Here is a 16,548-nt window from a genome sequence, read left to right on the forward strand (position 1 = left end):
CTTGGCCAAATGCCAAAGACTCAATCATGAAATTTAAATTTTGATGAGAAAATTGACGTGTTTGGAAGATGTGAAAGCTCATAGTCATAGCAAATATTTTGGTATGATAGCGAATCAAGAGTAATTTTGTTCGTCAAAAAATGCATTTTAAAACAAAATTTACAGAAAAATATTTCATCTGGGAGTGCATTCAAGAAAAATGTACTTCGATTTCATCACACAATGTGCGACCAAATAAAGAAAGGCCCATCTACCTTCAAAATACTTTTCGGCCGCAGGTGTTTTCTTCGTCCTCCTCGAGCCCCCCCCAAGTCTACTTCACTTTACATAATGTTGGGCCCTAATCGTGAATCCATACTTTCCTTCACAAAGATGACTACAAATATTTTTGTGTATATTATTTAGATCTTTTGTTTCGGCATTAGATTTTTTAGGGACTAAATCTATTTTTTTAATCTCAAAATCGTTCTTGATTAACTCAAACATAATCAGGTGGAATCAAAAGTGGGAATTGTTTCTGTTGTTGGTAACTAAACAATTCTATCAAAATATTAATTTTTCTAGTAAATTTTCTTAATTGACTATTCAGTAAATCAAAACTCTCCTACATAAATCATCATTCTCCAAACATGTTCCTAACACGCCGGCAGTCGGAAGATTTAACATTTCTCAGCACCAAAGACGACCAAAGAAACAACAATACAAAAATCAAAACAGCCTCATTTCTCCCAAGAATTCCATGTAGCGCATTCACAATAGTTTTTCTAGATTTCAATCAAAATTTCGGCCACCAAGCTATTTTTTCTTCCCTATCCCTTCTCTAAATCACTCAAATATTCTTTTATTATTATTCCTTTATTCTTTCATTTTCTCCAACATCGCCATACCCAGCCTTGAGACCCCGGCAAGACGAGAGAAATGCTCCACTTCCTAAAAGTTCTCTTCCAAATTTGCTCTCTAAATAAATGTGTCACAATCCTATATATAATTTATTATTTTGATAAATGTGTTACCATTTCATAAGATTGTGACACATCATTTGGGGAGCAAATTTGAGAGATAAATTTTGAAAAGTGTGTAACATTTTTCAGCAAGCTAACCCTGAAGATGACACAGAGGGAGACGGCGTGCAAACTGGGTGCAGCAATGAACAAGACGTTGGGAAAGTTCCGAAAGGAGAAGGTGCACAGCAGAAACGTGTTGGTAGGAAAGAACTTGTGTAATTTTTATTTTTATTTTAAAAAAAAAAAAAATTGGTAATCAAATTACCCTACCACCAGAAATTGTTTTTTTTTTTTTTTTTTTTTTTTTTTTTTTTTGCATTAAACAATATTTAGGTACAAACCAACCTAGCACCAGAAACCTATAATTCAACTGCGTAATCAAAAGAAGGGTAGGTTTCAGAACCTGCTGCTTTCCCGGCTTTTTAATTCAGACTCGACGATCTTAAGCTTTTTCGAATTCTCACTATTGACAAGAGAAATCTTCTCAAGTGAGGATTTCAGCTGGGAGATGTGGGCATCATGGGCAAGATCCTTCTTCGCTGATATTTGTCTCTGTCGATTTGATACATTGTCCTTCGAAGATTGTGTGTGCCTTCTTAGCCTTGCAGCTACAGCGTCAATGGAAGAGTACAAAGCATCCAATTCAACTCCTGTAAAGTGGTCTACACAGCAACAAAAATGGTACATAAATGAACCGTCACCAAAATGTCAAAAAAAAAAAAATGATTATGAATTATTCATAATAAAGAAATCATGATCAATTTAATTATATAAGGAATAAAATTGATAGCAAGAGAGTTCATATAGTTGCAACCATTTCTCTCAAAGAACTTCATCAAAGCATTTACAATAGACAGAAATTCATTACCAAGCTCAGACTTGAACTCTCGCTCTGCCCTAGACAGTGGTTTTTTATGAGCACCAGGCAAGTTTCTCAACCGTTGCAAGCGCTGCTCCAGCAAATTGTGCACCTGGGTTGCACGATCAATCCTCTCCTCCAACCTCAACTGCTTATCCTCAACTTTCTGAAGGTTCTGCTCTACCCCAACTAAACGAGCATGCTGGTCATCAATTATTCTCTTCAAGTGAGGCCCATGATGCTTGATCTCAAAGTGAACCTAGAAAATGGGGGAAATGTTGATATAATATCATTCTACTCAGACAGCCTGCAGACATTGTGCAGCTCATCTTCTTTCCAAATACGATTATTCATATGTATGAGCAATGCATGACAGTGGACACTCCTGACATCACAAACCTCAAGCTGAAAAGCATATGTAACTATACCTTTTCTGATGCATCAACCACAGTTAAAAATCTATGCCATCTTTTAGGCCATCCTAAAAGCAGATATTGCTAAAAAGATGGACTGCTTTATTGAATATTGATAACTATATTCTTTTTTGACTAGTCAAACTTTAGCTGATAATTCATTTAACTTTGGGACACTACAGCCGCCAGGTGGTTTAAAGACTAGAAAACTTTGGTTGGAGATTTTTAATTCGCAAATGGACAATTTCCTAAACATGTTTCATTCCATTTTGCCCACATCATGCAGAATACATAACAAAAGTTTAAAAAATGAAAAAGTGAGATCTTGAAACCTAATTACGTCCTAATACCACAAAAAGAGGGGCCAAAAGTGTTCAAGAGGTCCTAGTGTATATGTACTACGTCTCAGTAAAAAGTGACTATTTTAAGTTATTTGGTTGGATCTTACCTTGTGTGCATATTCCACATAATTTTCATGGAAAAGCTTGAAGTACTGATGAAGAGTTTGCCGACCTTCAATAGAATCAGCAGCAACAGAACGTAGATTTGGTGAGGCCTGTGGAAGAAGAACAGCCTTAGGTCCAATAAGGAGTTCTTTGCTTATAACATCCGGTGCATCTCTCTCTTTCTGTTCTTCCGAGCTAATGGACTTCTTCTCCATATCAACATGAATAGGCAGCAACAGGTTCCAAGTCTTCATCTCTAGCACAATACATTCCCGAGAATCAGTGACTCCCACAGTCCATGAATATCCAAAAGAATCCCATAAAGACACAAAACCACAAAGTGGAGACTGCATGGAGGTTTCTCCCTGGCATGTACTTAGAACAGGATGCACAGAGGGTGTTCTCATGGTCTCATCCTTGCCAGTAGTCTGACTTGTAAATGGGAGAAAATGCAACACTATTGAATCTATCCCACCATCATGAAGGGAAAATAATCTTTCTGGCATAAGGGGATCGAAAAACAGCATTATGACATAACCACTATCCGTTTTCCTTGGCAGAGCTAAATCCACTATAGCCAGTCTCAACAAAGGGGGTGAATGGCCCAACCAAATAGTATGATCAAGTGGCTCATCAAGCTTCACAATGGGAAGCTTCCCTTCAATCGATTCACAAATCATAGCAAGACCCAGAATTTGATTGTTTGAATCAACACGAAGACGAAGTGGACTACCAACACTCCACACTGGCTGGATTTCATCAGCTAGGGCATCTATTTGCAATTGCCCACCACTCCAGGCAGTCACAAAAACTGAGTCTTTGCTGACCAAATTATAAAGAAAACTGACTGCACGGCCTTCACATTCTGCACCCCGAACTGCTAAATCTTCGTTCCTACCATGACATACTCTCCGCAGAGGCCCCTATAACAAGGCCAAGTTATCAACTAAAACTAAATGAAACATGTTATTTATTATGTATATTACTAATTAGTGCATGATTTGGCTATGCTCACTTGAATGCAAGGATAGATCAGCACGTGCCAGGAGAGAGTGTCTAGATGTTATGTTCTTTCCATGTAAAAAAGGTCTGAATGAGGAAATGGGGTCGACTCAACCCACCATTCTCAAAATTTTCCAATGTGATACAGGGCAATATCAAGTTCTGTGTATGACACAAATCTTTACATGAAAAAACCCAAACTTTCAAACATTCTTGTAAAAGGAGATTAGGTGAAGTAGTCCAGGAAACATTTACAAATTAATTCTTTTTTCAAATCTTGCACTTCTGGGACATCCATTAGGTAGATGTCCCTCACATCGATCCCATGTCTTGTTTGAAATAAGTAATTTACATACTTTGGAGAATTTATGGAACAAAGGCAACTACCACATACACATAGCCAAGAAAGTAAAGATACCTGCAAGGAAAGTGATGCATCAAATAAAGCATAGGGATGAGCTCTTAGCATAGACAGATCTGCCCCTTCTGCTTCTTGGTGTGCTAACTCAGGAAATGTTGCTTCCAACCAAGAAATTGCCAGACTAGAATTACTAACAGCTGTTGAATGGCCTGATTTCAGCCCATATGTATGAGCATCAGTGTGTATCTCTAGTATAGATTCCCACTTGTAGACACTGTAGCACATAAAGCATTTGATCATACTCGGCCAGCATGGCAAAAAGGCATATCCAGTACTCATCCATCTCGAAATAAATTATGTGGAATAAAATGACAGAATTATTAATGAAAATGTAAGAATATAATAATCATCCAAAAATTATTTTATTTTATATAAGAAGCACTGAAGCAGCATGACTTTTAATAACAATCTTGTTTGTTTTCAATCTTGTTTGTTTTGTGAAAAAAGGGAAGCATAGGAAAATAAAAAGGTATAAACCTCTACTTATGGAAAGTTTCATCTATTTTGAGACAACCAAAAAAATTGTGATGCGGAATAAATTGGACCTTTAGTTTATTTAAAGTATTAGTTTTATTTTTATTTAATTATGGGCTTGGCCCAAAGTTAGACATATTAGTTTAATTTATATGTAATCTAATAATGGGCTTGGCCCTTAGTCACATTAGGGTTAGAGTTAGGGTTAGGGTTTAGTTTATGAGTCTATTTAAGCATAATATTCTATTGTAATAAACAGTTGATGATGAATGAAAAATTGAGCGTGCGCCGCTATTGTCTTCTCTCTATTTTCCCTCTCTCTCGGCTTTCTTCTTCCTTTCTCTCCCAAGCTTCTTCCCCTCCATTTCTGTGCCTTCTTCCTCTTAAATTCTTGTTTTATTTATTCTATTAATCTGTCCTACGTCAAATTGGTTTATCATTTTTAGAAGGAATGAATTTAAGCTTTCAATAAACCATCAGGACATCAAAAGCAATACAAGTAGCACTGAGGACAAGATGCAAGGGGAAGAGGTAATCTGCCACATAATTCCAGGCGGTATACAAAATGAGCATAAACTGACCAAGAGGAAGCTCCTGGGTGGATCATAAAATGATTTATAAAGCTTTATAATCCATGGCATGTGCCTCACCTCAAGAATCTCAATCATTTTAAATGTTGGAGTATCTATCCATAACTGACTCTAGAGAAAATTGTAAGCCTTGAACATCTGAAAAATACTACCAAAAAAAGAAAAGAGACAAAACAAGCAGAAGGTTTCATTACCTCCCAAATGAAACAACCGGGCAGAGGATGTAAATTGAACCATCAGCATATAATACAAACACCTGAAATGGAAAAATATATAAGAAAATAGTTCAAATCCAAATGTATTAAGTCAAGAACAACAGGCAACAGCATTTAAACGTGGACTATCATTATAACTTTAGAGAAAATATCAGCTGAGCCAAAGACAAACGGAACAGTTTAAGTTAAATAGGAATATCAATTGCAATCTATGTCAAGAAACAATTGCAGGTACACTCAAAAGAGTAGTATCATAAATGTTCTCAGTGACATAGACAAACTTAATGCAAATAAGCACATCAGTTCACACAAAATTAGACAAATTTAGGCAAAGGGAGAACCAACATACGATTAGCATCAGTGCCTTTTTTCTTTCTTTCTTCTTCTTCTTTTATTTTTATTATTATTATTTTTTATTTTTTATTTTTTTTGGGGAGAGGGGGGGGGGGGGGTTATTTATGAATTAAGAAGAATATATCAGAATCAAACATCATCACAAGTTTCAACTGGACTTACACTAAACCTGTCCCATAAGTGGTCACCCCCAAAAGAAAAATCAACAGGGCAGATTGATGTGGCATTCCTCGATCCACCTGGTTGCACTGGCTGTAGATAATATTCTTGCTCTGGTAGCACAAGATCTGAAGACAAATCATAGAGTCTAAAAGAAAATGAAAAAGAGAAAAAGGTTATCCCATACAAGTCTTGATCAAACCCAGAGATAACTATTGTATTTAAAACTTTTGGTGTTGATAAAACAGTACTTTGTTCAAAGTGAAAAGGCAACAATATAAGCTGACACAATCAAAAGTAATATACGACCAATCCCTTTATTGATAAGTAAATATACGAGAACTAACCGCACTTAGAACGTGATAAACAACCCCCCCCCCCCCCCCCCCAAAAAAAAAAAAAAAAACTTTCAAAAGATATACCTGAAAACTGAATCAGAAGAAAGAATTCCCAAATGGGTCTCACTATAAGGGTGCCATGAAACCTGTAGCATACGTATGGCATTGCTGCCATCATGGTAGATTTCTGATCCAACGGTAACAGTCCTGTAATAAGTTTGCAACAAAAAGGTACAATAAGATCTTTAAGATGGCTCAACTTACAACAACAGTAGTAATAGTTAGATAACATCCAAGAAAACTGAAAGTGTATCATATCTATACACATATATCTTTAAATTGATTTTTTTTGAGGAAAAAAATATCTAGAATATGATTCTCTTGCAAAACTGTTTGACCTAACCAAAGGAATAATGAATCATTCTGGAATCACGAATCAGCAGAATATCTGAGAAAAACAATTTTGTATACTAAAGACAGACCATATAGATTGTGCCTTGCTATGATAGCTAATTGCAGGAGTTGCAAAAAGAGTCACTCCAAACAGAAGTGTGCACCAAATAGTATGTTAAAATGCAATCCAGTTGCCAGTCAGTGTAAGTGACATTTCTCCAAGTGTTGCTTTCAAAGACACCCTACACCACATGCAGAAGATCTAAAACAAATGGCAACATGTTACTAGTACCTGCAAATTATGGCATTCTCTTCAGTAGAATTACGCCCATAAAGGTACATGACGCATAAATGGTCTGAACCGGCAAGTAGTAGTGCTGATCCATTTCTATTGATGGAGATTTTATGAACCACAAAGTTGAGCTGTTTATCTGCTTGCAATACCTATTAATTTGCTGATATTATCAACGGAGCACTTCAAGCTAAACAAGAAAAATAAATTAATGTAGCCATTCAAGCATGTGAGGCAAAAATAATGGATTAAAAAAATAGGCCCGCCTAAAATTTTCAAACCCTCTGTGCTTAGCTTAAACCATCATTCCAAACCATCCACTTGAGAACCAAAACAGTAGTTCTTAAATCAACTCTTTAAGGCTTTATTATAAGTTCCAAGCTACTCAAGTTGGGCTGCATCAATTGTATATCAATACTCCACTCTGTGTCAAGTCAAGGTCTCATGAAATCAGATAGGCTATTCCCAAGAGTTTATGCAACAAGATGGAGTTATCTAGTATATTTATTCTTCTATCCTTGAACGTGTTTGGGTACATGGTTGTGCCCCATGCCCTCAAATGCTGTATTCCCAGTATTCTACACCACCAAGCCTATTTAGCCCCACAATGATATAATAAAACTTAACCTTCAATTAGGAAGGTTAGTGATGAAGATAGTCCACTCATGCGATCACCCAAGGACCAATCTTGACTAGATTTCATATGGTTCAATAAAACCGTGCTAGCTCCTTATGTTAAAATACAATAAAAATGAATAAATTATACAAATAAAATCTCATTAATTTAAGTCCATCATTACTTAAATATACCATAATGAGGAATGTCATAATTAGTTTTCAATTCACCAATTATTCATGACCAAACGATTTCTAAACAACTCTACTGTTTAAATTTTAAAAAGATCACAACCCTAAGCAGTTTAAGCAGTTTATTCATGACCCTAAAACTCGAAAAATTGGGAATCCTCCATTTCGTTGCTGCAACAACGTATAGCAGCAACGAACATCAAGTATAAAATCCCACTGAAGTACGATTTTCTAGTTTCTAGTATAAGAAAATATCATTTAAACTAAGCTAAACAGCTCTATCAGGCTCAGCACATATAACGTAAACAACGAAATGTTCGACATAACTTTTATCAAACACTTCCACAATACCCAAACAGTGGTAAAAAAAGAAAAACAAATTGTAAATGTGTGTGTGTGTGAGAGAGAGAGAGAGAGAAAGAGAAAGAGGGAACCTTAGTGGGCGAAGCAGCGAGGACAGAGGTGGGTTGGGGCTCGCCGAGTCGAATAGAGATGCGGTGGAGGCACTGCTTGTCGAGATCCCAGAAGTAGATTCGGGAGGCTCCGTCCCAGGCCACCAAGTTTCTCGGCAGTGCGGCGGTGGTAGACGCGTGGTCTGAGGTGGCGGAGATGGGGGTGAAGATGGGGTGGTTCTGGAGGGGAACCCATTCCACTTCGTCTTTGGGTGTGACGGAGCGCCTCTGCTCTATATCCCGATCGTACACGTCGAAGTTGAACCTCATTTTTTTGCTCGCTCTCTCTTCTGCTATGCTTCTGCATTAAGTATACAAGAACACTTATCAAACGAAAACTACGTCGTTTAAGCTGAAGCCCTCGATTTCTTTTTGTTTCTCGTTGATTTAATTTGCTTATTTTACTATTTTCTTTTCTTTTTTGTTTTGTCCCTGATTTTCAACCAATCCCCGGGGTAAAATTGGAAGTGACGGAAATAACAGACCACGTGCACCGATTAATGGGCATTATGCATTTCTCGTACGACTTTAAATGAACAATGCTGTTTGTTTGGGATTTCGTTTAGGTGCTATATAAAAACTATAGTATAGGTATTGTAATTTTTTTAATGATCAAGATCTAATTTTATTTTTTAATTATTTTTTAATAAAACGCTTAAAACTATGTTGAAATAGTTTCCGATCGGATCACACGAACTCTTTGAAAACAATAATGATTTTCTTTTGCAAAACAATAATACAATAATAGCGCTTGCTGAGGGTGCCAGTTGCTCCCACTCCGATCTTAAGTCAATTTATGGGGTATAATAATAATAACACTTAATCGTAAGAATTTTCACTAGATAATACCTGGAGGTTGTTCTGTATTTATACTAAAGGGTTAAGATGATTAACCATTTGAATTGAGGGAAAACATCTCTGATCGTGGTCTTCGAGACGTGGGTTACTACACATTTAGAAGTGTAAGTCTTCTGATAATTCGAAGCACGTACACCCACGATCGGATTGGAGGCATTTTTACGGAATGTGGTCGAGTATCTTGGATACTTGCATCTTCTCGTATTTTAACAGGAAATGGATTGAGCCTTGTATTGGACTTGGCCGCTGGGACTTCTTTTTGTATTAGGGGTGGGCCTTAGTTGGACTTTCAAGCTCAATCCCCTTTTGATAGAGGTTTTCTAAATTTCGAGCCAGCCCAACCAACTAGGCCGGCTAAGCCCTAACTTCTGTAATGAGTCCATTTGGGCTTTGGGAAATAATAATTCCCTAACAAACTATATCTTGAACATTAAAAAAATTACATTGCTTATACTGTAAGTCCTAAGCCAAATCCTTTTGTAAATAGTTTAAGCTTGACATTCGTATAAACTCGACTCAAATTTAGTTTATTTATTAAATGAATTAAGTTTGAATAAAAAATTAAATTCATTTATTAAATAAGCCAAATTCATATAAATTTGATATAACCTATAAACCCGATTTAATTTATATAAATTCGTATAATTTTTTTTATTATTATTTTAATAATATCATTGAACTTGCCATGAAAGGCCAATGAAAAGGGCCAAAAGGCCCATGACCTTCGGCCCTGCATGTGCTATACCTCAGCCGAAGGGCTGGGCTAGGCACACAAACTATTGTGAGGCACAACATACCGAATCATCATCACGCCAACACATATAACCTCCCCAAGATTTTCATAAGAGGCCTTGTTGTATAGGGTGTGTTTAGTAAAAATTGTTGAATTGATTTTTATTTTTATTTTTGTAATTGTAAAAAGTTATTGATGTGATATAAAGTATAAATAATTTGCATGAAAAAGTGAAATAGTTTTATATATTGTAGTTAATTTTTTTTATTTGAATAGTAATAAAAAAATGATTGATGTGATATTAATAGTGGAAAAAATAGTTAAAATATTTTCAAGTTGATTTTTTTTTTTAAGAAGCGAAAATAATAAAATGGAAGAGGTAGCATGTTACCAAACACACCCTATAATTGAGAGTCTCATTCGGGTAATCTCCAAAAAAGAAGTTTGCACCCCGATGGGAAAGGAAACGAATCCTCTTTCAACTGAACAATAAAGTATCCAGTTAGTTATATTTGTAGGGGTATTTTTATCTTTTTACATTATTGGGACAAAAATGCCCATACACTACAACTAATTGGATACTCTTTAATTCAGCTGAACTGAAGAGAACCCTAATACAATGGGAAAAGGCAGGAAGAGAAGCCTATAAATAGGGGAAGGCTGCACTACCAGGTAGGATCCATTCTCTTGCTTATTGCCTTTCTTCAATTCATTTTTCCTTTATTAACTTAAGTATTGGAGGTGTTTTTCGCTGGCACACCCAGCAAGCCTCCTTGCTCACCTTTCATATGTCCTGCAAGCACCTTCCATTGGGTTTTTGGTGTGTGATCAACTGTATTAACAATTTACATACTATAAAACATATATATAGACTCGATATTCTACAATTTAAGATTCAAGTTAATTTATCTAATTAACTTAAATAATGAAATCTTAGCTATAATTAATTAACTAATGATTAGTAGGAATTTTTTTTTTTTTTTTTTTTTTAAAAAAAAGGTTAATTGAGCATATTGTGAACAAAATTTAGTTCATTTGAAAAATAAATGAACCAAGCTTGAATAGATTACTTAACTCAGTGATTAACTCAACTGCGGCTCGTGTTTGAAACAAAATTAAATAAAACAAACTTAAAGATTCAATGCTTTTAGCTCAACTTAGCTATATTACTGCCCTAATTGCTTAACTTGCGATAACTAAATTGAACAAACAGCTTATTATTTGATAAGTACTATCTCAATGGTAAGATATTACATTGTGTAAATAGTTTGAATGGTAAAGGGAAAGGGAGAAAAACTATACAGACAGTATACATCAACCGTATCCATTCCAATAATAATGATAAGAAAAAAATCATATTTAATTCTTATGTTTTTATCTTATTTGAATTAGGCATTGGGTTTCTAATTTCAATAATATGGTTATTAGGTTTTACATAAATTTTAAATAGGTTCAAAACTAATAGTTTATCATATTTTATGTGTGTCTCAATTGACACATCAGCGTTCATATTATCATCTAATATTAATTCACATCATTGAACGTCAAGTCATCCGTAGAAAAAAAAAAAAAAAAAAAAAAAAAAAAAAAAAAAAAAGAAGAAGAAGAAGAAGAAGAAGAAGAAGAAGAAAACCCAACTCTAAAAGCAAAAGTCACATTCCTCGTCATCTTAGGTGGAAAACCGTTAAATTTAATGCTGACATGGACATTGACATTGTATTGGGTGCTAACATTAACCCCTAGAGTATAAAATGAAACACATGTGACAAATGAAAAATTGTTAACTTTGACATTAAATTAATAGATGGATCAATTTGAAACTTGGGGCAAAATCTAAGGACCTTATTTTTTAAATTGAAAACATAAGAGCTAAATTGAAATCAGATGAAAACTTAGGGATTAAATATGATTTTTTTTTTTAAAATAATAATGCTATTATTCACACTTATTTTGCATTGTTTGACGTTGTTTTAAGTGGTTTTTTATGTCAACGAAAACAAAAACAAAATGAAAGTTACTTAAAATATGTCATTTCAGCCGGTATTAAATTAGTGTGAAAAATAGCATTACTCTTTAAAAAAAAAAAAAAAAAAAAAAAGAAGCTAAGAAATAGAAATAAAATATTCCTAAAACCTTGAACATCAAATCATCCGAAATCCCAAATAATGCCAAAAGATTTTGTTGATATAAAATAAGTAACCCTCCAGCAAAGTTTTTGTTATTTTAGCTATCTAAAAAGCAGCTTTCCCTATTTCTTTATCTACTCCCTTTTTGAATACGCATCCCAAACTCTCGATTATTTTCTTTATTTATTTTTAAATAATATTGCTCTTTTATTATTATTATTATTATTTTATTCTCAACATTCTCTATTTTGTCATTCTCTCTCGCTTGTTCCACACACTTCTTGATTCCTGTTCTTGTTTCCTTTCCTTTGTGCACATTTGTCATTGAAATCAATCAACCTCATTTGATCGATTACTTCTATCTCCAAATAGACTTTTAAATAATTTGAATCTACTGGAGATTGAAGTAAATAAGTAATCGATCAAATGACGTTGATTGATTTCGATGATCGATTCCAATTATTTTCACTTCCAAGAACCCTCAAACTTTTATTGCTTTGCTTCGTCGTCACATATTCACAGACATAGACAAATATCACTTCCTTTTTTTAAAATAATATATATATATATATATATATTTTAAAATTAAAAAAAAAAAACCCTTCTATTGGTGAATTGATCCTCTCAAAAGCCCATATAATTCAAGAGCCATTAGCACTTTGATTGAATTTCTCTTTATATATATATATATATGAATAAAGTTTATATAATTGAAATTTGAATAAGCAATTATACACAGGCTTAGAGGGAGAATTAATAAAGTTTTTGTCAAAGTCAGGCTCAACTCAATCATGATCATGAAGAATTAATTATGCCATGAAGGCTTTTAAATCATCACAAATTTTAAAAAATGAGTTACATGTGCCATGTGGGCTCAACCTCCTCGTGAGGTTTAATATGTAAAATGTTTAATTTAATTGGAAAGTGGATTATAAAGTCGGAATTTAAATCGATGATATTTATTATAATACCATGTTAAATCATTAATTTTTTATTTTTTATTTAAAAAAAAAAACCTTAAGCCGATAAGAAATTATGAATGTAATTTTAATTAATATCGCCCTTGGAAACTGAAGGGGCAAAGTTCCTCTTCATTCCGAATGGAGCATTTCATGGTCGAAATTTAAAATCAGTACATCTAAAGGTGTATATGATTTCATGTTTTTTAATTTTTTAAAAGAAGTGTCAACGTTGACTTCATATACACCGTAACTGTTAGATGCACAAACTATAAATCTTGACCATAAGATAAATATTATCAATTTCAAAGATATTTGACCGGTTGTTTCACGTTTTCACGTTCAATTTCTTTTCTGCTCGTGGCGGTATATGTAAATAGCAAATGAATGTTTTCCATAATCAATGAAACGTTTCACATTTAGTGCAATATACTACACAAACTCTTTAAAGGTAGAATGTTAGACCGTTAGTTGTAGGCACCTTCAATTATTATACATAGTTAAGATTGCACTTAACTTACGAGAAAAAGCTTCTTTTTTTTGGGTGTTGCCATATAGGAGACTTAAGATGATGATAACATTCAACCATTAACTTGTAATATGAGATAGAATATGTACTTAACACTAAGAAAAAGAGCCAACATTTTAGTTGCACAATATAAGGTAGCCTTCGGCTAGCCTTAATCTTTCACCTTTTTTATATACAAATACCTGTCAGCACATCTCTTAAAGAGAAGGGACAAGTAAAGATTATATATATACATATGCCGCAAGCAATCATAGCCCCTATACTCTACAGTAACTTGTAAACTTTTTTCCTTGTGTTAGCTTGGATCTACTTCTCCAATCTCTAGGCCACCGATTTCTTCTTGCATTGAATCTGCACGAAAAAGAAAAGACACAAGGCGTGCGTTAGTGGGTTACTAGAAATTGGTGAAAGCCATAGATTAGTGAGTCAAAAAAGCAGTAAACCCAACAACATTTTAAAACATTTACCTGAAATCTCACGACTCTTAAGATCTGGAGAAATTGATTAGCCCTATAAATCTCCTTCATTGTCTGCCTACTTCATCCTTTCTACTTGTAAGATCTTCTGATAGCTTGGAAACCCGTTCTTGCATGCTGAAATCTGCGCACATGCCATAACGTGTCATAATCATGGTCATTGGCCAAGTTAATTAATAATTATACATGCTTTTTTTCATATTTTTTTCATCCTTTTTCTTCCGTGGAAAATTTTGGGAAAATTTGACTCATGCCAGCCTTCTAGAGGAATGGTCAAAGTGACTGTAGATTATTATTTTATAAATTTGAACCAATGTGATGATTGAGCAAATGAAATTGGTCAAAATTCTCAAATAAATAATTTATAATTAACGACAACAACAAATCCAATTCAAGAAACGTGGGCGTGGTTTTCAAGTATTTAGTTGCCCATCCCCAAGGGTGGCTGCCCCAATGAGATTCTCTGAATATATGACATTAAAACTGGAGGAAAAGTCAATAAAGCATCGAATATGCAGGGAAAAAAAGCACCCGCCACACATTTTATTTTATTTTATTTTATTTTACAACGATTTATTTCTCTTAATCTTAAAGAAAACTTTGCCCAACAATTATTTAGATCCCAACGATAAGGGGTAGTGAGGGGTAGAAACCCCCCACCCCCAAAAAAATAAAAATAAATAAAGCTTACGTGAAGGGGAAAAAAATGAAGAACATATTCAGAAAACGTGAATCAAGGCACAAGAAGAAAAGGGTTTAAATCAAATAAGTCAACAGAAATATAATTTCAATGGTTCAACAAATTGACATTACTATTTGACCTTCGAGAGGGAACACAAATTCAACCCTTGCAATAAACGGCTTATGAAATTTCCTAGGTCTTTACTGGTCTGGGACCCAGACACCTCACCATCCACATCATCCAAAAAATAAAAAAATAAAAAAAAATATTATCGTCTTGTCACTACGCATCGATCTCACCCGTATATCACTGATATTTACACCCTCTAAGCTAAGGAATCCAATCATGTTTATATTAGAGAGAGAGAGAGATAGAATCTTACAGCTTCAATGTCAATTTTGTAAACCAGAAGCTTCCGCCTCTCCCTGCAACTTGTTCTGTAGGCGACGACAATATGCCCAACAGCCAGAACCATCGAGCATATGAACAACGCTATCTCCATGGCCCTGACATACCCTCCTCGGACGGTGCCGGAAACACCGAACACGTACGGAGCTTTCAAACAAACAAACATTAGAGATAACACAGAACACATCGTCGTAATTCCCAAGTACGGCCCTCGCGAAAGCCTTGGCCCATCGCAGAAGCTATAAACACCTACAAAAGAAAATCAGTGAATGATTTAAGTTAAAAACGCGTCACTTTGGTTTTGAAGCCAAAAAAGGGTACCCCCCCCCAAAAAAAAAAGGGTTAAAATTCCTTCACTTACAGATTATGATGGCTGATCTTGTAATGGATATGAGAGGTATATCGATGAGGGAATACCGGAAATCGTAGTTTTGGAAATGGGAAGAGAGGGATTGTAAAGAAAGAGTAGCAGGAGAAAGATAAGCAGAAAGAAGCGCGGAAGGAAGAAGTGCGTCCGCAATAACCAAAAGCACCGGCGCCGAGAATAGCAGCAAGGAAATCAGCATGGTGATCAAGAAGAACACCGTCTTCACACCCCTCAAAACCCTTTTTGATCTCTCTTCCTTTGAGAAACCCATTTCTCTGTTTCTGTCTCTGCCTCTGCCTCTGCCTCTGCTTACGCCTTTCCTTTTGATTTTTAGGATCTATATATGCACGCACGTACAAGGAAATATTTGAAGGAAGTGAAGTATATAAATACAGGGGAAGTTTTTGGCCTGCAAGAGAGGCTTAATAAAGGAGGGAACTATATGGGAGAGAAGCCTAATAGGTATGAGCCGCGGAAGCTGCAGGCGAAAGGTGCTATATTTTGACTCGACTCATCCACTCAACAAGTTCTGATAAAGACCTTGGAACTTTACACGTTGAATTTACCGGTCAAATTCTGCAACGTTCTCTCTCTCTTGATCATCACCAACTGCAATACCTAAATCGCATGGGTTCAATCGACCCGCACCACATTTCACACTAATTTATCATCTTCATTTAATTATCACAGTCACCAACGTAATGTGTTTTAAATCCTTTTTTTTTTTTTTTTTCGATCATTTAAAATACGGAACGTACATTAATTATGAAAAATGGGTATAAAGATTAACACCTATATTATATGTATATCCTACAAATTTAATAATTAATTTTTTTTTTTTTTTAAAAAAGGAAATGTTAATGAAAATAAATAGAAGACAGAGAAATGGCAATTATGGCATGTCCTTTGCTCAATTTTACGCCAAATTACAATTACAAGTACAATTGCGTGTTTGCGTGTGCGTTGTGTGCGAGCGCGGCTGTGGACAAAATTTGGGTTCTTTGTTTAAGGTGTTGCCATGTGACGCGTGTGCAATTGATTCGGAGAATGTGTAGATATTGGCTGTAGATGAATAGTATGGGCTTTGGAATTATTCATTAATTTATTGTTTTCGCGTCAAAACAAAAAGAAGTATGGGTTTGGACGGTTTTCTTTTTGTCTGATATCTTATTACATTACTATTTATTTTAA

At 34.9% G+C, this 16,548-nt stretch overlaps 2 protein-coding genes across 2 annotated transcripts; both read right to left on the reverse strand.

Moving 5' to 3' along the window:
- Nucleotides 1-1,282: 1,282 nt before the first annotated feature.
- Nucleotides 1,283-8,525, reverse strand: LOC133864314 (nuclear pore complex protein NUP88). The gene is made up of 9 exons (XM_062300601.1): nt 8,202-8,525; nt 6,961-7,112; nt 6,360-6,482; nt 5,941-6,085; nt 5,404-5,465; nt 4,143-4,359; nt 2,725-3,645; nt 1,873-2,122; nt 1,283-1,666 (listed from the first exon to the last, which is right to left on the reverse strand). The coding sequence occupies exons 1-9, from the start codon at nt 8,487-8,489 to the stop codon at nt 1,401-1,403; spliced, it is 2,424 nt and encodes an 807-aa protein (XP_062156585.1). The 5' UTR covers nt 8,490-8,525; the 3' UTR covers nt 1,283-1,400.
- Nucleotides 8,526-13,496: 4,971 nt separating this feature from the next.
- On the reverse strand, nt 13,497-15,832 carry LOC133864764 (uncharacterized). Its single transcript, XM_062301178.1, has 4 exons — nt 15,352-15,832; nt 14,965-15,239; nt 13,892-14,024; nt 13,497-13,775 (listed from the first exon to the last, which is right to left on the reverse strand). The coding sequence occupies exons 1-3, from the start codon at nt 15,626-15,628 to the stop codon at nt 13,959-13,961; spliced, it is 618 nt and encodes a 205-aa protein (XP_062157162.1). The 5' UTR covers nt 15,629-15,832; the 3' UTR covers nt 13,497-13,775; nt 13,892-13,958.
- Between the last annotated feature and the right edge of the window lie 716 nt (nt 15,833-16,548).

The sequence above is a fragment of the Alnus glutinosa genome, chromosome 3 (assembly GCF_958979055.1).
Source record: "Alnus glutinosa chromosome 3, dhAlnGlut1.1, whole genome shotgun sequence".
In the NCBI taxonomy this organism is placed as follows: Eukaryota; Viridiplantae; Streptophyta; class Magnoliopsida; order Fagales; family Betulaceae; genus Alnus; species Alnus glutinosa.

Excerpts from the sequence above, each read along its gene's own strand:
- LOC133864314 (XM_062300601.1), bottom strand. The coding sequence starts at position 8,489 with ATGAGGTTCAACTTCGACGTGTACGATCGGGATATAGAGCAGAGGCGC. Across the intron at positions 3,646-4,142 it reads ATGCATCACTTTCCTTGCAG|GGGCCTCTGCGGAGAGTATG; the intron begins GTATCTTTACTT and ends GCCTTGTTATAG. Across the intron at positions 2,123-2,724 it reads ATGTGGAATATGCACACAAG|GTTCACTTTGAGATCAAGCA; the intron begins GTAAGATCCAAC and ends CCCATTTTCTAG.
- LOC133864764 (XM_062301178.1), bottom strand. The coding sequence starts at position 15,628 with ATGGGTTTCTCAAAGGAAGAGAGATCAAAAAGGGTTTTGAGGGGTGTG. Across the intron at positions 15,240-15,351 it reads AAGATCAGCCATCATAATCT|GTGTTTATAGCTTCTGCGAT; the intron begins GTAAGTGAAGGA and ends TTTCTTTTGTAG. Across the intron at positions 14,025-14,964 it reads ACAAAATTGACATTGAAGCT|ATTTCAGCATGCAAGAACGG; the intron begins GTAAGATTCTAT and ends GCATGTGCGCAG.